This window comes from Suricata suricatta, chromosome 13 (genome assembly GCF_006229205.1).
Source record: "Suricata suricatta isolate VVHF042 chromosome 13, meerkat_22Aug2017_6uvM2_HiC, whole genome shotgun sequence".
NCBI lineage: Eukaryota > Metazoa > Chordata > Mammalia > Carnivora > Herpestidae > Suricata > Suricata suricatta.
Window position 1 is genome coordinate 31,987,617 of NC_043712.1, and position 24,025 is coordinate 32,011,641.

Sequence of the window (24,025 nt, forward strand, 5' to 3'; positions counted from 1 at the left end):
TCTGTTTGGGAAAGGTTGAGTAGGATGTTGCTCAGGACTCCTGCAAAAGCCTGGGTGTCACCACAATCCCTGCCTTCCCCACTCCCATTCAGTCTCTCAGTTCTTCCACCACAACATCTCTGGAGCACTCCGTTTCCCTCCCATCTTATCCTGCATCCTCATTCCTGACTCGAAGATTATTCTTTCTCCTAATGACCTCCATGCCCTTGGCCCCGCCCTCTCCAGGCCCCTTGTCAACATGGCAACCAGCAATCTTTAAAGAATGCAACAGGCAATGGTCATTTCTGGCTCAAATCCCTTCAGTGGCTTCTCAGGGTAAAGTCCAAAGCCTTGACCTTGGCCTTCCAGGCTGGACATGACTTGGCCTCGTTCATTTCTCTACCTCCATCTCTTGTTTTTTTTTAAGTTTATTTATTTTTGAGAGAGAGAGAGAGCAAGCATAAGCAGGGGAGAGGCAGAGAGAGAGAATCCAAGAAGGCTCCACACTGACAGTGTGCCCCATGTGAGGCTCAAACTCATGACCTGAGCCAAAATCAAGAGTTAGACACTTAACTGACTGGGCCACCCAGGCGCCCGTCTACCACTCTCTCTTCAGACTGTCTCCATAGGCATTTCCCTCTGGCCAGTGGGTCATCTCAAGGTCTCACCCAAACACGGGTACAGATCTAAGACACCATCTCTGCTCGATACACCAGCAATAACACTGATGTCCGACCTCCACCTACCTGACTCCTATATTTACTCCCATTTGGTCCTGAAATTGGAAGATGAGGAAGAAGCCTATTACTTCAACACCTCAAAGAATGAGAGCAACTAAGCTCCCGCTGAACCCATTCTACTCAGACCCAGGCTCACCCACTGGCCAAAGGTGGCCCCTTCACCCCCAGGTCCACCTCTCCCCCAGTTGAAAAAGGACCTGACAGCATGTCTTCAAAATGTTAACCATGAAACTATCATACGACCCACCAACTGCACTCCTCGGTATATACCTCAAAAACCTGACAACAGGGACTCAAACAAGTAACAGTATATTGATGTTCACAACAGCACTGTTCACAATAACCAAATGGTAGAAACAATCCAAGTGGCCATCAGCAGGTGAATGGATACACAAACACGGATGTCTATACAGTGGAATATTGTTCAGCCATCAGAAGGAATGGGGTTCTGGAAGAACCTTGAAAACATCATGTGGAGTGAAAGAAGCCAGACACAAAGGACAAATACTGCCTGATTCCATTTATGTGAGCAACTAGACCAGGGAAATTCATCGGGACAGAGAGTAGAATTGAAGCAACCAGAGGATGAAGAAGAGATAGGGGAGTCATTGTCCAATGGGTACAGAGTTCCCATACAGGACAATGAAAAAGTTCTGGAAGTGATGGTTATACAAGATTGTGAATGTGCTTGATGCCACTGAACTGAACACTTTAAAAAATGGTTAAAGTGAGCAATTTTTTGTTATGCATATTTTACAAGTTTTTTAAGTAAATAAATAAATAAAATATATCAATATAAAATTCATGTGTGTAGCAAAGATTTTTTTAATCAAAATTTAAAAACGCTCGGGCGCCTGGGTGGCTCAGTTGGTTAAGTGTCTGACGTTGGCTCAGGTCATGATCTCGCGGTTCATGAGTTCGAGCCCATGTCTAGCTCTGTGCTGACAGCTTAGAGCCCGGAGCCTGCTTCGGATTGTGTGTCTCCCTCTCTCTCTGCCCCACCCCTGCTCACACTCAGTCTCTCTCTCAAAAATAAATATTTAAAAAATAAAATAAAATAAAATAAAATAAAATAAAATAAAATAAAATAAAAAATAAAATAAACAAATGCTCTGGGGAAAGTGGGGGAACATGCCCTCCCCAGGTACCTCACTGACAAGGTAGTCAGATGTGATGAGGCGCGTGGCCTAGGAGTCAGCCCCTAACCTGATGACATCAATGGGTGACCGCATCCGCATCCTCTCCCTCTCGGGAACCACGTGCCACGTGAACACCAGCCTCCAGTCGAAGCCACCGATCTGAGGCTCTCCGGCGTTGCCCAGGTACTCAAAGGTGTTCCAATCAATCACATCGATCACAGGACACACCACTGCCGACTCCTCTTCATGGATCCTGCGAACACCCGGACGCCCCATGTGCCTCTCCGTGAGGCCAGGTGGCAGGAGGACGATTAGGGAATCGGGGGGTGAACCCTGCTCATCCTTCCAGTAGGCGGGAGGAGAGCCATGTGAGAAAGGTCTGTCTCCCCCTGCAGGGGTCCGCAGCCACATCAGGCCCCAGGGGTGGTCCTCACAGGGAAAGCCCAAGTGGCGGGGGAGACCCAGGAAGGAAGGATTCTGGCCTGAATAGGAGAAGTCCCCCAGCTTCAATATTCCGATTCCACCTATAGACATTCTGGATAAATCTGAGTCCCTCCATGAAAGTCAAGACATGTGAAAATCACAGGTCACTTTTAAAACAGAAAGCAGATTTTTCAACTTCTAAAGACTGCCAAGAGGTTTCCTCATTTAGTCACAATGAAATGTCTTAACATTGAGAATTAATCATCCCCCTAAAAAAGAGAGATGTGCCCGGGCCAAAGGATCAGCTTTGGAGTTAGAATAAAAATGTGAATCCTGCCTCCTATTTGCTGTGTGACATTAGCCAAGTCACTTAACCTCTCAGAACCTGTCACCTGTGGGTGACACTGGAATGATAATATCATAGGGTTAATGTGAGGACTCCCTTAGGGAATGTTTATAAGGTGGCTGGCAGAGAACCGGGAATCTACTGCTAGTCTTTTCTTGTAATCTTTATTACTGTGAAGTAGGATATGACAGTGTAGAGAAAAATGCTGCAGACATCAGCCCATGTTTCTGCCCATCCTCCACCATACTGTCATTTTGGGGGGCGGGTTGCACTTGACGGTGCACCAGGTAAGATGAACTGGGACTGGCCTGTGTGTGATTTCCCTGGGTTATATTCTGGGGGCTTCTATCTGGAATTTGAGACCTAAGAAAGCATAAGTCACACAGAGCAATGATGGGGAGAAAGAGCAATCAACCAGACTTGAGTTGTAAGGGTCCTTAGAATGATCTCAGAAAGTTGGGGGGGGGGCCAACGTGAATACCACACTGAGGTAAGAATTACAGTATTAGGTGAAACTGCACAGTTCAGGATAGACTGTATGAATGAAACCTGTGAATTCATTAAATTGAGCAAGATGTAGAGTGGGTACCTACCAACTCACAATTCGTTTCTTTAATTTTTAAATGTTTATTTATTTTTGACGGGGAAGGGGGTTGAAAGGCTGAGAGAAGGAGACAGCAGATCCAAAGCAGGCTCTGCACTGAGAGGGGAAAACCTGACGCGGCTCGAACTCACAAACCGTGAGATCACGACCTGAGCCGAAGTCAGACGCTTAACCGCCTGAGCCACCCAGGTGCCCCTCAAGTCCTTTAAATAAACTGAAGGCACTCTTAAAGGTTTGATAGGACCAGTGGCAGACCTGCAGGGCAGGTTCAAAAAGGCTTCTTAGCCCCAGGCAGAGACCAGAACTTATGACTTGCAATCAAGCTGGCTGGGAGGCCTCATTTTTATAAGAAAAGCAAAACTGGGGGAGCTGGCATTGGAGTGAAGGACCCTGAACCACGGTTACAAAGTGTATAAAGTGCGCAGGCGCAGTAACAGTGTGCCGCGGGTGGGGGCAGGGCAGGCCTACTACTGGCATCTGGGGCAGAACCAGTCTTTGTTGCCCAGGGCTGAACTGTCCTCGGTGGGACGTCTGGCATCCCTGGTTCCCGGCTCATAAAAGGCCAGGAGCACCACCCACCGGACTTGAAAACCAAAGATCTATTTCCAAAAGGCCCTGGAGAAACAGGGTTACAGCTCCTGTTGGACCGTCTGAGGGACAGGGAGGGTTCCTGTTGGGGACCATTTGAGGGACCAATGTGTGTCAACGCTGGTGCACACCTAGGTCCCTGGGGAGCTTCTGAAACATCCGGAAGCCCAGGCCCATCTCCAGAGATTCAATACAAATGGTTGGCCATGAGACCAGGAGTTGGTATTTTTTTTTAAATATTTATTTATTTTAAAAGGAGAGAGACAGAGCATAAGCAAGGGAGGGGCAGAGAGGGATACAGAATCTGAAGTAGGCTCCAAGCTCTGACCTGTTAGCACAGAGCCTGAAGCAGGGCTTGAACTCATGAGCCGCTAGACCTTACCTGAGATGAAGTTGGATGCTTAACTGAATGAGACACCCAGATGCCCCAGGAGTTGGTATGTTTTGCAAGTTCCCCAGATACAGTTCTATGGGTAGCCAGGGCGGAGAATCCTTTTGTCTGGGGATATGGAACAAGGACTTGTCTATGGGGAAGGCTGCCTCGCTGGCCTCCAGAGGATGGGCTGGAGTGGAATGCCGGGTGGTAATAGTGCATCAGGGGACTGCAGACTGGCCTAGAGACCGCCATCTGTGTGCACAGTGGGGAAGGGGTGAAGGGCAAACCCACTGGCCTGCCTAGGTTCCAGAGGGAACCCTTAGCTGTCACCATGTTCTAAATAACTTCAGACTCCATTACAGGCTGAGGAACTCTGGGTCTTGGCTGCCGGTGAAGCTCATCAGAGCTGAGGAGGAGAAGGAGGCAGCTGTGGGACCCACAGGGGACAGGACGTAGGACAGCAGAAGTAGCTGAGCAGGGGACAGGCTGGTCTCTCACAGGAAGGGAGGCCAGTGGGTCCCCAGCTCTTACAGACAGACCATGGCAACCAAAGTACTAGATAGAGGCTATGGGACAGCAGTTTGCTAACTGCAGGAACCCTGACCCTTTGACGTTTCCCCTGTTCCATGGGGAGGGACCAAATGAAGACCACCCCCCCCACCTTGAACCTTCCTCCCCTACCTGGAGAGCTCTAATTTTGCCAGCCCAGCTCCTGCCTGCTGTGATGCAGAATCAGGAGAATAGGGAGACAAAGAGGAAGGAAGGGGAGGAGAGGGGAGGGGAGGGGAGGGGAGGGGAGGGGAGGGAAGGGGAGGGAAGGGAAGGAAAGGGAAGGGAAGGGAAGGGAAGGGAATGGAAGAGGGGGCCTAGTGGCAGTAGATTTGGTAGACAGGCAGATTGGGAGGGTTAGGGTATAAGGTTGTGGGACACCAAGAGACATGGCTTTAAAGACAGGACTGTGTTATGACTTCATGGCTTCATAAAAAATAACATAGGGGCCCCTGGGTGGTCCAGTCAGTTAAGTGTCCAACTCTTGATTTCGACTCAGGGCATGATCTCACTATTTGCGGGCTCTGCACTGATGGCATGGAGCTTGCTTGGGAATCTGCCCCCCTCCCTCTAAAATAAATTAAAATTTTTGAAAAACCATATATTTAAAACTATACTTTATGACTATAGGTAGAAGGACAAACCACAATCCAGGCTAAATCCATTATTATGATGTTCATTTTTTCCCCTTCTGATTTAAAATAATTAACATAGAAAGGTTTTTGTGGGTCTGTTAAAAATGTCATGGGTCCTAAGCATTGTAGGTACCGGGTATAATGGATAAGACAGCCTCGCTTGAAGGAAATACACCAAAACATAGAACTTTAGCTGTGCGATTCTGGACGATAGATCGTTTTTCCTTGGTTGATCGTGCTAAGTGTTCCACACAAACATGTGTAATAAAAGTAAACACTAACAAGGCCTCATACATGCTAGTATGTTCTAAGGGCTGTATGTGTAGTCATTCATTTAAAGGCCTCCACAGCCCTGTGGGGCACAGACTGTTGTCACGCCCAGTGACAGAGCACTCGCGCCAGGGGCGTGTGAACCCGGGCGCCACGGTGAGAAACCTGTTGCTGCGTCCACACAGCGCGGGCCCCCCGCACGCTCACGCACCTCTCCAGCAGCGGCTCCAGCCACCCCTCGTGGCACTCACAGTGGCAGTCCAGGAAGGTCAGCACCTCGCCCTTCGCCGCGGAAGCGCCCAGAAGCCGCGCTCGCACCAGGCCCTCCCTCTTGTTGGCACGGATCAGACGCACCTTGGGCAGCCCAGCCAGCTCGTTGGCCAGGCGCTCCTTCAGGTGCTCTGCGGGGGCAAGCGAGACAAGCGGGGTCACCTCCACACATCCCTGGCCGTCCTTCCAGACCCTCTCTAGCCCCAAGTGACAACTGATTTCACAACAGCCTCCTTTGCGCTGCACCTACCCGGATGTCCTCACCTGACCCAGAACCGACGTTGGACAAGTGCCAGGGAGGCCTGGGGCGGAGGGATTCCAGGACCACCGAGGGCTCCCCATCAAAACACATGCACACTGGATTGCATGCTTGAAATGGGTGGGTGCATGTGGATGTATCTCAATAAAGCTGTTACTTCCTCAAAAGTACAGTACACCTTGATTTGTGAACATTTAAAAATAAAAAACCTGCCCAACCATAATTTTAAAGAAAAACTGGGTTAATATAAGCTTGGTTTATTTATATTAACTAATTATGTAACACCTTATAACATTTTAATTTATGTGGGATTATGTTAACGAATTGTATTTATATTTATGTTAACGCAAATTTTCTCAGGAGCACATTTCATTTGATACGGTAATAGTAATAATAATGGCAGTTAGGGGCGCCTAGGTGGCTCAGTTGGTTAAGCATCCAGCTTCGGCTCAGGTCACGATCTCACGGTTTGTGGGTTTGTGCCTCGTGTTGGGCTCTGTGCTGACAGCTAGCTCAGAGCCTGGAGCCTGTATCTCCCTCTCTCTCTGACCCTCCCTCATGCTGTCTTTGTCCCTCAAAAATAAATTAAAAACATTAAAAAAAATTTTTTTTTAGTAATAATAGCAGTTACCACTAGAGGGCCTGCTGTATGAAGTATGGTCCAGGTGATTTACATGAATTCATAAGAATCTTGAAACTTGCCCATGAGGCAGGTACTACAACTATCCCCATTGATAGATGAGAATACTGAGGCCAGAGAGGCTAACTAATGTGTCAAGATCCCAGAACAAGTGAGCTAAGGAGCCAGGATTTTAACCCAGCAGACCTGGCTTGAATTCATAGGCTTAATACTGCCTCCCAGAGCTTTCTTGTACAATCTCTCAACCTTGCTAAACAAATGCAAAATTTGTCAGGAGGACAGTTTGCATAAGAAGAAATGAGGCTTTAAAAGTTGAAAGGTGGGGCGCCTGGGTGGCTCAGTCGGTTGGGCGTCCGGCTTCGGCTCAGGTCATGGTCTCACGGTTCGTGGGTTCGGGCCCTGCATCAGGCTCTGTGCTGACGGCTAGCTCAGAGCCTGGACCCTGCTTCGGATTCTGTGTCTCCCTCTCTCTCTGACCCTTCCCTGCTTGCATTGTCTCTGTCTCCCAAAAATAAATTTAAAAAAATTTTTTTTTTAAGTTGAAAGGTGGCGCCCACGGAAGGGCTGCCCTGACTCCAGACTCCACACACAGGTTCAGGGACAGGAAGTCCTGATTCCCACCCCTCCATGGGTCAGGTGGAGGTGGGGGGAGCCCATCAGGCAAAATAAAAGTGAGAGAATCCCCCCTAATCATTGTGGGCTTTGTCTGAAAGTCCTCAATCACCGGCAGAAGGGAAAGATCTGTAAACTGTTGCTTCAGTTTGTAAAAATGTTTCCCTAAATTCTTGACATTCAAAAAAAATTTCATTGGTTCATTTTTTTCCATACTGAATATAATTGCAAATAAGCTGAGAGCAGGAATAAGGGAGGTAACTTCCCAAGCAAAGCTAATCAGTGGTGGCTATGTCCGGTAAACACACACAAGCAAAAGAAAAAAAAAGGAAAAAAAGAAAATGCATGTGTAGCCTCCTTGCACTCTTTATGGATTTGGTCAGCATCCATTCTATGTCTGTCTGAATTGCCCTCCGACGCCTAGGGAGGGTCTGCATCCCTGCATGGAGCTCAGACTGGTGTGTGGAAAGCCGGGGGCTGGGGGAGGTTGGTGAGGGGCAGGGCACAACTCCTGTCATCAGGGCTTGAGCAGGCACCGGCCCATGGTGCAGGTCACCATGATGGTGAGGGCGGCCTAGGCCCCACAGCGCCTCACGTTTACACTTACGAGAAGAACTGAGCTACACAGGATGGGGTTCATACCCTGGTTCTGGCTGAGGAGCTATTCAAGTCCATGAAGATCAAATAAATAATCTCTTTGCTTCTGAATGAATACATTTCTGAAATATCTGGGGGCACTGTACAGTTTTTAAATATTTGATAAAAGGATAAGTATGACAATATGCCAGGCACTGACCTAGCATGTTAACTGTCTTTATCTCATTTAATCCTCACTGTGACCCTACAAGCTAGGGACTAGCACTTTACAGGGGCTGAAGCCAAGGTTCACACTGGACTTGCTCAAGGTTGTGTAGCTGCAAAGTACTGGAGCTTGGACCAGTGCCGACACAGATTTAAAGAGCCCTGGGAGGAGAGGACCAAAGGAAAGGGAGATGAGTACCTACTATGTGCTGGCTGACATGAGATTTCATCCTATGCATGATCTCATTTGTTCCTTACCACTCTCTGATGTAAGGGTGGACACACCCATTCACAGATGAGAAACTGAGGCTCAGAAAAGACACGTGACTTGGCTCAGGTGCCAGGACAGGTTCACACTTAAGTTCACCTCTGACCCAGGTGCCCTGAGCCCAGAGCCTGTGGGCTTCATACAGCATCAAGCCCCAGTCTGGCTTGTGTGCTGTCACGGAGAATGCCAACTGTGGCCGAACACCCACCATGGAAGCCATGGTTCCCAGCCTCTCTTGCAGCTAGGTGTGGCCCACTGACCCTGTTCTGCTCCATGGGACATGACGGCAGCTTCTGGGTCTGGCTCCCCAGCCCCACAAGACCTTCCTGCCGATGACAGTGCACGGAAGGCAAAGAGCCATCCCGAGGCACGCAGATCAGGGCCGCACAATGTCCTAGAGAATGTGGAGATACAGGGCTGGAGCTGGGGACCTACCACTGTGAAGCCACCACACCAACCCTAGACCATTACCAAAGCTTTGTGATGTGAGAGAGGTCAGTTTTTATCCAGGTACATCACTCCTGTTTAGAGTCTCTGTGAAAACAGCCAAACACACCCACCAATTAGGACACATACTCCAGGCTTTGAAGTTGGAAAGACCAGGCAGGGCTTGAAGAAACAGATGCCCATGAAGTAGTAGCTGCTACCCTCCTGCGTGGCCCAGGGATGGGCATTTGGCTTGAGACAAACAACTCGGCCCATGGCTCTCCCCACTGCTATGACCCTGACATTTCCCTTCAGTGGAGTTTAGCTCTCTCACTGCAGCTAGACAGATGGCATGTGGCATGACCACAGCGGCCCCTCCACCTCCCTCCCTTCCATCGGCCATGCCCCACATGGCAGCACAGTGAGCCCAAGAGTGGGCGACCTTCGTGCCCTCCCAGCAGCCCTCAGACAGCTCCCATCAGGCTCATATTTAAGCCTAAACCCCCTTATGGCAGCCTCCAAGGCCCTACCTGGGTCTGGCCTCGCCCACCCTGCAACCTCATCTCCCATGTCACCACCCCACGGGCCAATGCTCTGCCCTGCAGAATGCCTGCTCCTTACCCCAGCTTCTTCCTGCACCTGGGGCCGCTGGGCTGCCTCCTTCTCTACATCCTAGCTTTCAGCTTAAAACCACTTCCTCAGGGAGACTTCCTGCCCTCCACCAGGCCGGAGGAGGGCCCATCCCCAAGCTCCCCTTACTCTCCTGCTCTCCCTTTTATTTCATAGCACTTTGTACTCTGCTATATTCCACCTGCTATATTACTATGTTGTTATGCTACTTTTTTAATTTTTTAAAATGTTTTTTATTTATTTTTGATACAGAGATAGACAGCGCATGAGAGGTAGAGGGTCAGAGAGAGAAGGAGACACAGAACCGGAAGCAGGCTCCAGGCTCTGAGCGAGCTGTCAGCACAGAGCCCGACGCGGGGCTCGAACCCACGAACGTGAGATCTGACCTCAGCCGAAGCCGGAGGCTTAACTGACTGAGCCACCCAGGCGCCCCAATGTTATGCTATTTTATATTGTGTCGCGTCATGCTGTATTATGCTTCACATGTTCATTGACCATCTCCACCCACATCTCCACCCGCCAGAATGTGAGTTTTATGAGAGCAGGGACTTGTCCTGTTTCCCACAGAATCCCCCGTGCCTGGAACGGTGCCTGGTACAAAGGTGGAAGCTCAACACATGCTCACAGAACAAATAAAGGGCCAACTCTGGACTGCATGAGAATTGCTGGACCCCAGGTCACCGGCCAGGCCTGTAGGGATGCTGGTCAGCCTCTCAATGGAACATCTCTCCCTGGAATCAGTTCTTCTCCTGTCTGGGCTGCCCCTTTTTGATCTCATCTCAAACTTAACACATCCAAAGCCAAATGCCCCACTTCCTCTCCCAGACCTGTCACTCCTGCCCTGGGTGGCTTTCCTAGCTCTGGGACAGTACCACCATTCACCCAGACACCCACACCGAAAGGCTGCAGGTCCTCCAGATGCCATGTCTCAAACATCCTTCCTCCTCCTCCCCTTTCCTCTACCACCACCAGACTCCATCCCTCACCTGGGCCGTCTCTACAGCCCCTGGCCTCCCTGAGGAGCTCCCCTGTACACTATTCTCCACCCACAGATCTCTCCAGCCTAGAGGGATCCCCAAAAAGGCAAAGCTGCTCTCCTGTTGAAAATCCTGCCCTAGGGGCACCTGGGCAGCTCAGTCAGTTAAACATCTGACTCTTGGTTTTAGTTCAGGTCATGATCTCCCAGTTAGTGAGTTCGAGCCCCATGTCGGGCTCTGTGCTGACAGCGTGGAGCCTGCTTGGGATTTCTCTCTCTCCTCTCTCTCTGCCCCTCCCCAGCTTGCTCTCTCTCTCAAAATAAATAAATAAATAAATAAATAAATAAATAAATAGATTTTTAAATCTTGCCTTTGTTCTCCCTGCCCTCAGGACAAAGTCCCAACTCCTCGGCCTCGTGTGTAACGCCTGCCCCCTGCCCCATGTCTCATACCTCCCCTCCGCCTGCTGGTCCTTCGTCCTTCCTGCACTACGTGCGATCCATGCAACACTGGACCTCCAAAGCTTTCCACATTCTGTGCCTCCACTTAAAACACCCTCCCTCTACCTCTGTTGCCCACACACTACTTCAAGACTAAGGTCAGCCACTCTTCCTGAGTGCTCTGACTCCTGTAGCACCATGTGACAGAGCTCTCTCTCTCCACACACCTGCATCCCAGCAGGCTCTGAGCTCCCTGAGGGCAGGGCCCAGGCACACAGGGACACAGAAAGCCCGTCCTCCCCGGACCCATTCCACCCCTCCTACGTCGCACTCCTGCCTCCCAGGCACTGCCCCTGGATGCTGGGCCCCTCCAAGAGCCCACGTGGAGGGCTTACCTCTATCACTGTAGTCATCTACCAGGATGACTTCTTCTAGCAGCATGTCCGGAGATGTCTCGAGGACACTGTAAACTGTCCGGAGGAGAGTTGACCAGGCTTCATTATAAAACGCAATGACAACAGATGTTGTGGGCAAGTTATCATAATCATATTTCTTCTCTTTGCACCTGCAAATACAACACAGCTTCAGGAATCGAGAACCCACTGCTGACTGTGGGTACCAGGCCCAGGCTGGTCCTACGATGGAGGCGTGAAGGGGACACAGGCCCCAGTGTCAAAGTCTCCGCCTGGGGAATGGAAAATAATCTGCTGGGATCTTCCAGAGACCCCAGTGTTTCACTAGGAGCGCCGGCAGATTCTAAGGAAAGTTCTAAAACGACACCCGGTAAGCTTCAACTGTGGGATACTGACTTTAGGTTTTAAAGCAATTTTCAGATTTGAGCAACATACAAGCTAAGCAGACTCAGAAGGGAGGAAGACGGTCACCTCTCCCTCCTCAGCACCTCTCTCGCGGTCTGCTCCCATCCGACCCTACTGCCAGGCCTGTGCTCAGGCCGTGCCCTCTGCTGGGATCTCCCTTTCCGCATATCTCTACCGGGCAAACTCTCTGTCCTCCTTCGAGAACAGCTGGACCCCATGCTCTCCCTGGGCCCGCCTGTGCAGGCAGCGGCTCGCTCCTGGATGCTCCTCGGGCGCCCCGCCCGCAAGCGCGCCTGTTTCAGCAGGTGTCCGTCACAGCGCTCCGCAGGTTACGGAGTCTCAGTGCCCTCTCCGGCGCGTCACCCCTGCAGCCGCAACGCAGCGACACGTACAGAGGTGGCCTGCCCGGCCATGCGAACAGCCCAGGACGGCTCTGTAGCGGACACTGGCCACCCCGCCCCTTGCTCCCCTCCGGGGTGGGGCAAGTGCCTTGACTGGCAGGGATCGGAACCAATAAGCTTACTCTTTCTTTAGTAGGGTTTCCAGTTACTCTTCAAGAAAGTTTCCCAAGTCGACAGAGAATTCTTTTCTCAAAGTGTCTCTGGGCCGTGCCTGGAGATCTTCAGCTGGGAATGGCAAGAGAGGGAAGGAACAGAACGCCGAGGGGCACCCACAGGACCGGGGCTGGAATGCGGGGTAGGCTGAGCAAGAAGGGCGTAAGTGCTGAAGACCAGCCAGGCAGCCTGGGCAGAAAGGGAAGGCCTCACAGCAGGCTGCGGGCACCTCAAAGAGATGCAGACCCAAGCAGGAAGGGAGTGACGCTAGGTCAGCTGACTGCCCGGTACCAGGCAGTGCACCAGCGGGCCCTTAGCAGTCAGTCACCAAATATCTCCTGATCACCTACTATGTGGGTTAAAAAAAAAAAAAAAGCCCCCCTGCTTACATTCAAGGGGACAATGATCAACTAAGCAAACATATCAGTGATTTTAGAAAGTAATGGTGCTATAAAAAGGAGGGTGTGAAACAGAGCAACTGTGTTGGGGAATGGGAAGAGGGAAAGGGGGCAACCAAAGAACAGGAAATCAGGGAGGGCCTCTTAGAGGAGGTGACATTGAGGAGGAGACCTGAATAATGGGGGGGGGGGGAAGCAGAGAAAAAGCCCTTTATGTATCCACTTTATTTCTTATAGGTTTTTCTCCTTTTGTTTATTATGAAAATTTTCAAACATTATAAGAACTCCTGGGACTTTTCACCCAACATCAACAATTCTCTATGCATAGTCTATCTTGATTCATCTATGCCTTCACCAGAGTAGTTGTGTGTGTGTGTGTGTGTGTGTGTGTGTGTGTGTGTGTGTTTTAGAGAGAGGGGAGGAGAAAATCTCAGGCGGGCTCCACACTCAGCGATCCCACAAACTGTGAGATCATGACCTGAGCTGAGATCAAGAGTTAGACACATAACTGACTGAGCCACCCAGGTGCTCCATCCCAGACAAGTTTAAAGCAAAATCCAGAATATCACAGCATCCATAAATATTTCATTATATCTAAGATATCAGGACTCCTTTTTTAAATAATAAAACACAAAACAATGGAAACATCTTAAAAAGTTATCAATTCCTTACTGCTGTCATATCTCCAGTCTGTGATATTTCATAAAAATTAGAGACGCCAATGTTTGGAAGACACACCTTTCTTTTAAGAATCTCTAAGAAGGACAAGTGTTGACTATCCTAACTGTAGGATGCATGGATTTTAAGATACATTCAAATCTCAGAAATGCTCCAATATGAAAAAAAGACCTAAATTAATGAAATGTCCTACTTCATTTAACTCTCAAATCCACTTCTAATGTTGGCATTTATTGTCCCCATTTGGAAGCCCGGGCTCAGAGAAGTGGAATCACGTGGGCAGTTTACGGAGTGCCTGTGAGTGTGCGCCTGGTGGAGGCCCTCGTGTCCAGAGGCCTTGCCGTGGGGTTGTGACACTCAGGTGAGCCATCCGGTCTAACTAAGGTCCCTGCCCTACACGCCCTGCCTCGCCCTTCTTCCTACCTCTCCCCTCCCACGGTCTTGCTCCAGGCCCTCTTCCTGACCTCCAGGGCAGTCTCTGCAGAGAGCTCTGCTGTCCCTGGGAAGGCTCTCCCACATGGACAGGCTTCTCTTGGAGACTCTGTTAGAGGCTGGCTCTTCTCAACCCCCTCCACATCCTCGTTCCTGCTGCGTTTGCAGGCCCTGCTCTAGACACTTGAGTTTAAGTCAGCTGAGACTAGAAGCCAAACAGCTCTGGTATCCTACGCTGATGACAGGACATCCCCAGCAGCCCGAGCTGCGGGACCCGAATCCTTGGACACCAACCGCTTCCACTTCACAGAAGTGGTTACTACTTAGCACTGCGCTCCACAGAAGGGAGTCCAGCCCACACCAAAGGGAGGGAGACGTAGGCTCCGTCCTTTGAAGGGGAGGATGGCAAAGAACTTGTGGACATATTTGAAAACCACCATGTGGGGAAAGAATGCAGCAGAAGTGTGACGGTATGCGTCTTCCAACACCAGGCCCTAAGACACTGAGGTTTCCTCTTCGTCCCACCCAAGGACCATCCATCCTGGGGAAAGCGAGCTTCATGCGGTGAAGCAGGCAGACTCAAGCATCCTATGCAGAGTCTCCGGGGCGAGGGACTGAGGCCTCCAGCCAACAGCCGATCCCAGCCTTCCAGCATGGGATTAGCCCTCTTGACAGCACATCCTCCAGCCCCAATCAGGGCTTGAGATGATGAAATCCCCAGGCAGCATTTTGACTGTGACCACATGGGAGACCCAGAGCCAGAACCACCCGGCCAAGCCACTCCCGAATTCCTGACCCACAGAGATTATGTGAAATCACAAATGTTTATTGTTGTTTCAAGTCACTAAGTTTATGGTACTGCCTATGCTGAAATAAATCACAAGGAAACTTTCAGCCAAGCCCACACGGAGAGATGTTTTATAAACCAACAGGCCTGTACTTTTTAAAAAAATGCCAGTGTCCTAAGAGACAGAGAAAGGGCTAAAGAGACACAACAACTAAATGTCACCCTTGATTCTCAATTAGATACCAGGTCCAGTAAAAATAAAGCTGCTCAGAAAGTTGGCACAGTTGGAAAAATCCAGTATTGTATAAACTTTCTTAATTTGAGAACTACATCATGGTATCACGAGAGAATGTCCCTGTCCTTAGAAAATGCATGCCAAAGAAACAAAGGATAAAGGGTTATTGTTGCTAAAATTTACTCTCAAATATGTATAATAGTATATAGCACACATAGAGAGAAAAATTAAGTAAATGGGGCAAAATAATGAATGGATCTACGTGAAGGTTGCATAGGAGTCTCTTCTGTTTTTCTTACAAATTTTCTCTAGCTTTCAATTTTTTAAAATTAAAAGTCAGTCGGTTAAGCGTCTAACTCTTGATTTCAGCTCAGGTCATGATGTCACAGTTCATGGGATCAAGCCCCATGTCAGGCTCTCTGCTGACAGCATGAAGCGTGCTTAAGATTCTCTCTCTCCCTCTCTCTCTCTCTCTCTGCCCCCCCACTCTTTCTCTCTCTTTTTCAAAAATAAACTTTAAAAAAAGAAGAAAAAATGTTAATGTTGCAAAGAGTATATCCAAGTGTTAAGCTGATTCTGATTCTAAAAATACATATCTCAAGTTTAGTGGCCCCGACAAAGGCCTCACCTACCTTACCCCTTCCCCCTTCCACCGAAACAGCTGCCCTCCTGCAATATATGTTATAACAAATGGACAACATATATACACATATAAAATATTAATGGGTAATCTGCATTTTAAAAGCCTCTGACTAGTAGACAAAAAGCATGGAGAAGCTATGTAGTGCCACAGCCTGTTAGAAGCTTTAGAAAGAATTAATTGCTTATACTCCATGGGAAAAAAATGTGTTTCCATCAGCCTAAAAATAAAGATTTATCCAAAAAAAAAAAAAAAAGCTAAGGGATGCCTGGGTGGCTCAGTCGGTTAAGCGTCCGGCTTCAGCTAGGTCATGATCTCATGGTTCGTGGGTTCGAGCCCCGTGTCGGGCTCTGTGCTGACAGCTAGCTCAGAGCCTAGAGCCTGCTTCAGATTCTGTGTCTCCCTCTCTCTCTTACCCTCCTTTGCTCACACTATCTCTCTCTGTCTCTCAAAAATAAATTTTTAAGAAAAGCTAAAATTTAGTTCCAAATATACATAGGTCTGAGGAGAAATGAATGGAAAGTAGGATGGTAAAGTTAAGTTTTCAAAAATGAAGTTTATTCAATGCAAACAATGGTCCCTTAGTATAAAATCACATCCTTGCTGTTTGGTATTAAAATGTCTTTCTTCCCACGATGAGAATACGTAGAAAGGTAGAAAAAAATCTGCTCAACCAAATAATGCTGGGACCAGATGTCAGTCCCTCCTTGGGGTTTTTGTTTATGTGTTTCACTGCTCTGCAAAACCCCAAAGCCCAAGGCCACTGTTCTAGAATGTTCAGGTATGCTATTTGTGTCCCTTCAAATCCTAAGAGCACTGGATACCAGTTTGGCAATAATACTCAGAGCTTCAAAATGTTCCTCTTCTCTTTAATGTCCTGTCATAATACATCTAAGAATTTCTCACCTAAGGGAATAATCAGGGACACCTGGAAGGAAGCAAAAAGCTGTAAACAATTCCAAAGGTCCAACAAGAAAACGTGAAATGTAGTGCAGCTGCGTGCAGGAACGCTACAAACACCATCCAAAACCACATTTTCAGAGACTACTGAACAGTACAGGAGAATGACCACACTATCACCTTAAATCAAAAAAGCAGGGTACAAATCTATAAACAGCAGTGTGTGCAAGCATGCACTCACACACAAACAATAAACAATAGAAATATGCCAAAAATGTTAACAATGGAGATCTCTGAGCAGTGGGATTATCGCCAATTCTTACTTCTTGATATTTTTCTGCATTCTAAGATTGTTCACAATGGACATGCATTGTTTTTATAATCACAAAGAAAGATGATTTTTTTTTGTTCATTTATTTATTTCGAGAAGGAGAGAGAGAGAGAGAGAGAGAGAGCGAGCGAGCAAGCCGAGGAGAGGCAGGGAGAGAGAGAAAGAATCCCAAGCAGGCTCCGCACTGTCAGTGAAAAGTCCAAGGTGGGGCCCAAACCTACAAACTGTGAGGTCATGGTCTGAGCCAAAATCTCCTTCATGAACGTTCAAGATATCCTTTTGGAAGGTCTAAGTTTGTTTCCAGGGAAAACACTTTCCCTTTTCCCATTTTCTTAAAGCAAGGTCCCAAAAGTTCAGGTTGCAAAACAAACACTGCTGAAAAAAATATGCAATTTTCTTTCATTGCATATTCAAAGTAATTTGAAAGACTTACAAATGTACAAGTCTAACCTTCTAGAATTGTGAATTAACTAAGTCTTTGATTCAGTTCTCCAACTTTTCAATTTAAGTCTATTAACCAAAAAAAAAAATTATTGAAAACCTCTACATGCCTTTCCCCATCCCAAGTGCTATGAAGGAATATAAAAGAATTATGTGGCATTTCTCATTCTCCTCTTGACCAAAAGCAGTGCATCCTTTAACTAGATAAGAACAGCTATGCCTCCATCCCTCAGGGTTTCACTTTTGCCTAGGGGACAAAAGGAAGCTCAGAGCCAAATTCACTGCTAAGTCATAGTAAGCCATTCTTTCTTTAACATTCTGGTATGATCCATGTGTCCCGTAAGGGCAGGGGCTGAATTGTGGGTTTTGCTGTATTATCTTCATGCCTTGTAATGTACCTGGTAATAATAATAATGTGCATTGAGCACTGACTACATGGTGGGCAGAGTGCTAAGCATTTCACATGCACTATTCCACCTTCCCTTCCCAACATCCCAGTTGGGTAGGGACTTCCATAAACTCCGCTAGCATAATATATGACTATGTATTATATGGATGTGAATGAATGGGTGCAGTAAATGCCTCCTAATCTTCTTTTATCTCTATATCCAGGTTATCACATAAAAGTCCTTTGAAAAAATGAAAATCCATATCCCTTGCAGAATAGGCCCGGGAGGTCACAGTGTCCCTTGGTGTGTTCTTCAGCCCAGAATCCTTTCTCCTTTCTTCATATTCCTGCACTTGGAGTCCCCTTCAGGAACCATGTCTCCCAGACTTTCAGTTTGTGTGGTCTGTGCAAGGCTGAACACACACACATGCACACACACACACGCATGTGTATACACCCACCCCTCTGGGAAAGTCACATGCCCCAGTCCTGACCAATGAACATTTTTTGCTTGATGACACCAGTTGTGTCTCTGAATCCAGGGCCCAGAATAATCTGAACCTAGTCCCAATCTCAGACCTTTTGTGATAGAAACCAATATATTTTCTTTTATATTCAAGTCAGTTTGTATTTTGCACTGGGTTTTCAATTACTTTCAACCAAATGAACTATGACTAATAGAGGAAATAGGTATTTTTTAAAGGAATATAAGACTTCCACTTCTAGCAATATGAAGATTAAAATGTCTAGGGAAACCCCATTGAAAAAAATTCTTGATAAAATACTTTTTTAAAATCTTGTTTATTTATTCATTATGAGAGAGAGAGAGGGAGAGGGAAAGCAATATGAGCCTGGGAGAGGGGTAGAAGGAGAGAGAGAGAGAGAGAGAGAGAGAGAGAGAATCTTAAGCAGGCTCCATGCTCAGCATGGAGCCCGATATGGGGCTCGATTCCATGATCCTGGGACTATGACCTGAGCCAAAACCAAGAGTCAGCTACTCAACCAACTGAGCCACCTAGGCGCCCCTTAAAAAAATCTTTTAAATGCAAGGCTCGGCTTATAGAAAAGGAAAAAAAGTCCTCAGAGTCCAGGAACAACATGAAAATACAAATCTAGATATCAGAGTTATCAGACACAGAGCATAAACTAAGTATGCTTAACATGCTTGGAGAGATAAAAGAGGCCCTCATATGAATGACAAAGGAATAAAAGTGATAGGCAAATTTAACTCCATATAGACCTCTCCCAGCAGTGGTGCAAGTCAGGGAACAATGGAATATTATCTTCAAATGCCAAACTAGCAATCTAGATTCCCATATCCAACTAAAATGATCTTTTAAGAACAAGAGCAAACTAAGAACACTTCATATAAGTAAAACTAAGAGTTTACGATGATGACTTTCTCTACAGTAATTAATATATGATATGTTTCAAGGAGAAAAGGAACCCCAGAAAGGTCTCTGAGATCCAAAGATCACCCAGCATTCAAGAATGATTGAAGGGCAGAAAAAATGATAAATTTGTAGATAAATGTAAACAAACAAATATTGCATTTTTAAAAAATGTATTAATGTGTCAGGGTTTTCTTAAAATTTATTTATTTATTACATGACATCTCAAGAGAGTAAAAGTGGGGAAGGGACAGAGAGACAGGGAGAGAATCCCAAGCAGGCTCTGTGCCACCAGTGCAGAGCATGACAGGGGGCTCAAACTCACAAACCGTGAGATCATGACCTCAGCCAAACTGAACACTTAACCGATGGAGACATCCTGGTGCCCCAATGTGTTAGTTTAAAAAGCAAGATAAAATTAAAATCTTGGAGTAAAATAGCATGCAAATTGGGAAGGAAGATGACCAATGTTACAACATCCTAAGACCCATGGCTGGTGATTAACTTTAGATCCTGCTGAGCTGAATACGTACTTTCAAGTTTACCACTAAAGATTACACATAAACAGTAGAGAAGAAAAAGGGAAATGAGAAGCGTAGAGAAAAAACTTCTATCAATTCTAAGAGTAGCATTAAAAAAAAAGAAAACAGCACAGAAAAAGAAAAACAATTAGCATAATCTAAGAAGGCATGATCAAAATAATCAAGCTTTCAGTATCTCGTAAGCACGGGAAATATATGAGGACCTAAGTGTCCAATTAAAAGACTGTCAGTCTGGATTTTTTCTTTAATGACCACATGAAATGCAGTAACATGTATTTAGGGACAAGCCTACCAACATTGGGACATAGAATGAAAGTACAAAGATGGAAAAACGTATCATGAAGATACTAACACTGAACGCATTCTGCAGACTGAAAGCACCAGGAAAGGATGTTACTCTGACAATCACAAGATGTGTCTAGTACAAAATTAATAGAATAACCTACAGTTTACAACTGTTGGGGAAGCATGGAAACATGAGCCTGACCTCCACACCATGTGTGATGCTGTTCCAAACACCACGTTGTTATGAGAACGGTCAAGCAGGCTACTGCTCTGCAAAAACAGAAATCCTAACCAACTCCCTCCTGCCAACCCCAGCAAGACACACTCTCTTTTACTGAATTGCCTCCTAGAGCGATTCTGAAACTCCTTACCATCCCAGCATGCAAGTCCTGATCCCTGAACTTGGACACATACCTGCGATTAGAGAACTAATAAGTTTAAAAGCAGAGGAAGCGTTCACGGAACACCTGTGCATTATTTGCACACTTGCGTAGTCAGAAGCTCAAAATTCCTCAGCTACAGCAGAGAAGGGCTGATGTTTGCATGTGGCATCCCTGTCCACCTACGTGGAAATGTGGAAATGCACAGCCCCTAGGGCACTGTCACGCCCCCTTTCTCTCCTGCTCAATAGGTCAGAATATAAATGAGAATGACATTATAGTGATTATCTCAAGGCTTCCCTCATCTATCAAAACTAAAACTCTTTGCCAATATTGGCACAACATTGGCCACCATCACTTGTGACGCACCTTACCACGGACTGTGAGGTCATCACTAGTTTCAGAGGCACCGGATGTGTTTTGAATCTCCACATTGCTCAAATTCTGGCATTCTCCCCCTTGCTCAAAAGCACCCACTTCTCATCTGAGTAAAAAGCCCACAGGCCCTAAGACAGTAGCTTTCAGCCCTAGTTGTACATCAGCCTCAGCCTAGGTGCTACCTACAGAAATCCTAATTCATCGTTCTGGGGAAGGCCCCTGGTGTCAATACTGTTCAAAGTTCCCCACGGCCACAAATCCAGTTTCCTGGCTCCCCGCTTTGGCCTGCTGACATCTCAGAGTGAAAGTCCCATCTCCTTGCTCCGCTCAGAGGAGGTGGTGTTTGTGAGTTTCGCAAACCCTGCCCTGACTAACCCACCACGTAAGGATTCCTGTTCCTGGTCTTCCTCCTCTTCCTCCAATCGGTGCTATAACTAACAGAAACAAAGCCATATTCTAATCTACTGGCACAGGAATTACCAGACTCACAGAAGAGCTGGGGTCTGCACCAGGTCTCAAAGAATTAGAGCCAACACTGAAGTATCTCTATTGGTCTGGCCTGTCCTAGAGAGCAGATGCAGTATCCAAGAAAAAACAAGCCAGAATCCCTTATTAGTTCCCAACTCCTTGCCTATGGGAACAGCTTTGTCCACATAGTGTAAAGGCTTTGGTCAAAACTGTGTGTGAGCCTAGGTACATAGTCATGTTTGAATATGTTTTGCTCACATACCCATGGGTATATTTTTCAAAATCTATTTCTGTACCTAGAAAAGTCCAGAAGGATACACAGCAAAATGTTAACAGTGGTTCTCCTGGGGTGGTAGGTATATGGAAGACTTTTTTTCTCTTTTTTTCTTCTCTGTATATGCTAAGATTTCTATAGGGAACATGTATTGCTTTTATAATTAAAATAAATAGATGAATAATTGCCTGCACCCCAAAAGGAAGAAGGGAATAAAAGATCTGGGTTCTAGGGGTGCCTGGGTGACTCAGTTGGTTAAGTATCTGACTCTTGATTTTGGCTCAGGTCATGATCTCATGGTTTGTAGGTTCCAGCCCTACACTGAATGCTGTGTGGACAGGGTGGAGCCTGCTTGGGATTCTCTCTCTTCCTCTCTCTCTCTAGCTCTCTCCCACTTGTGCGCTCTCTCTCTCTCTCTCTCTCTCTCAAAATAAATAAATAAACTTAAAAAAAAAAAGATCTGTGTTCTAGATCAGCTCTGCATGTTACCTTGGGCCATGGCTTTTCCTCTCTGTTCGACTGGATGCTCACTCAGGGCCTCTCCCTCAGTGACATTCAAGGATCTTGACCACCCCTCTGCTTATCAGTTAAAGTCTCAAGGGACTCCCCCACACCCACCCCCACTCCAATAGTAAATGTATATTCTGCTATTCTGGTTTCTCGGGCTAAAACTCAAGACCCTGATTAGGTCCTCACCTTTGTATGAACTATAGTAAAAGTGAGTCTCCATCAAAGACCCTGACCTTAAGCGCCTCGAGGAAGTTATACCTCTAGGTCTCCCTGGCTGAGACTAACACTGATCAAGCTCACTGTCTTCTCCAGCTAGGCAGAATAATCCAATAGGCCTTGCAGCCAGAATTAAAGGCAGGAGGCATTCACACTTCTTATCATGCTGGGTTTCGATTAATTTCCCAGAGTCAATGCAACAGCAGGATCTATAAGCAAATCCTGATAGGACACAGGGCAGCTGTGTTACCATGGAGACAGGATACCATAAGCCCCACAGGTCATCCACAGTGTTTGAAAGAGATTTCTCAACCTGGGACAATAAAGGAAGTTGGGACCCGGAAAAGGAAAACTTTACAACCAATCCCTGGATGACTCTTAAAAGCGACCTCCTGAGGACATGGTTGGCAACAGGGAAGGGAAGAAAAACTAGTAAGAATTGAGAACACAGTGTGTTCGATATTTTATTAATTCCTAGGTTGTGTTATTTCTACACATTCCTTATTTTGCAGATTGGGAAAGTGGGGGGCACTGCTACCAACACTAACAAAGTTCTACTCAAAAAAGATTAACAGTGAAGATGCCTCAGGGGCAAGCATGAACAGATACCTGAAAATAAGGAGGACAATGAAGTACCAGTCCTTCCCAATTCTGCCAAGGCTGGGGGATGGGAGCAGCTCCTGGAGCAGGCACTCATGCTTTCTCCTGCCAAGGATTCACGGACGCCCAAACCCTGAAATCAGCACAGTGCCAACGCGGCCAGGAGGGTCATATCCCCCACTTTCCAGCTATGGGACCTTAGGTGAGTCACTTGTCCTGACACCTGAGATCTTTGCTGCACCTCCAAAGCTGGAATGCAGGGAAGCAGGGAAGGGTGGCAGGTGCCTGGTGCTCACAACAGTCTGCTCTTGGGAACCCCGCTCTGAGCCCTCTTTTCCTTCAAGTCTTTAAGAACAGGGCTCAAGTGGGGACCTGGGAGATCCCCACCAACGGAGAAAAGGAGAGAGAAGGCCAGGAGGTCTGACCTTCTGCAAGCTTGCTCCCTTCTCACCTGGCTAGCAGCTCCAGCAGGAATTAGGCCTCTGACCCTCTGACCGCACAGGCTTGGGGCCTGCACCACCCACAGTAGTGAGCTGAGCTGGACCGCAGCCAGAAGGAGCCCTTCCTGCCAGTGGCTCCTTCCAGCCCTCCTCTGCCTAAAGCTCAGGAATCCAGCTCCAGTGAGCAGGAAGCTTCGGACTTGGCCTTCCAGCGACCTTTCACCTCTCCTGCGCTGGAGCCCATCCCTCCGGGTTCATTCATGGGCCTGACACACACTAAGTGAATGGGGAGCTAATCTCGAACCCTAGAAATCAGTCCTCAGTTTCACCAGGTAAGAGCCATAAAGCAGAGCTGGACGTGGGGGGGTGGGGGATGGGAGGGGTGCTGTGAAACCAGGAAGAGCACCTAAAAGGCGTCTCACACTTGTCTGCTTAGCCCTGACCCTCCCGCCACTTTTCCAAAGCCGAATGACAGACCTTCTCAAGGGGGAGAGACCACTCAGTAAGAGATTCGTCAATTTCTGATATATTTTCTATTTTCTTTTTATTTTTAAACTTTCTTGCATCGCCCCAACCCAGATAACCCCTTACACTGCCCATTTCCGAGAAAGACTCAATAAGACGCGCGATCCCCAGGTATTTCAACATCCCAGTTCTACCCCGCCACTTCACAGATGCAGAAACTGAGGCCCGGGGACTCCGCGGGCAATGTTTCCCGTGCCACCTGCGGACTCACAGCGGGTTCCAACGCTCCGGCAGGCGGCGGTGCAGCGAGATGCGGTCGCTAAGGTAGGTGTTGATCTGGTGCAGCCGCACGCTCTCCTCTTGCAGCCGCAGCTCCTCGCCCTGCAGCTGCAGCCGAACCGCCTCGCCCCGCGCGCCCAGAGCGTCGTTGGGCACCGGCGGCCGCGGCAGAACCGGGTCGCGCCGCCCCGGACGTGGGGTGCGCGGGGGTGCCGGCTCGGCC

General features: G+C 47.7%; 1 protein-coding gene across 1 annotated transcript in view; it reads right to left on the bottom strand.

Annotated features, from left to right (window-relative positions):
* The window catches only part of GALNT12 (polypeptide N-acetylgalactosaminyltransferase 12), a 38,322-nt gene that overhangs the window by 13,400 nt on the left and 897 nt on the right, over positions 1-24,025 (bottom strand). Inside the window, exons 3-6 of the mRNA XM_029919648.1 lie at positions 23,795-24,018; positions 11,368-11,537; positions 5,861-6,050; positions 1,926-2,111 (exon numbers count right to left, since the gene is read on the bottom strand). Of these exons, the coding sequence (XP_029775508.1) occupies positions 1,926-2,111; positions 5,861-6,050; positions 11,368-11,537; positions 23,795-24,018 (770 nt within the window). The remainder of the gene's footprint in view (positions 1-1,925; positions 2,112-5,860; positions 6,051-11,367; positions 11,538-23,794; positions 24,019-24,025) is intronic.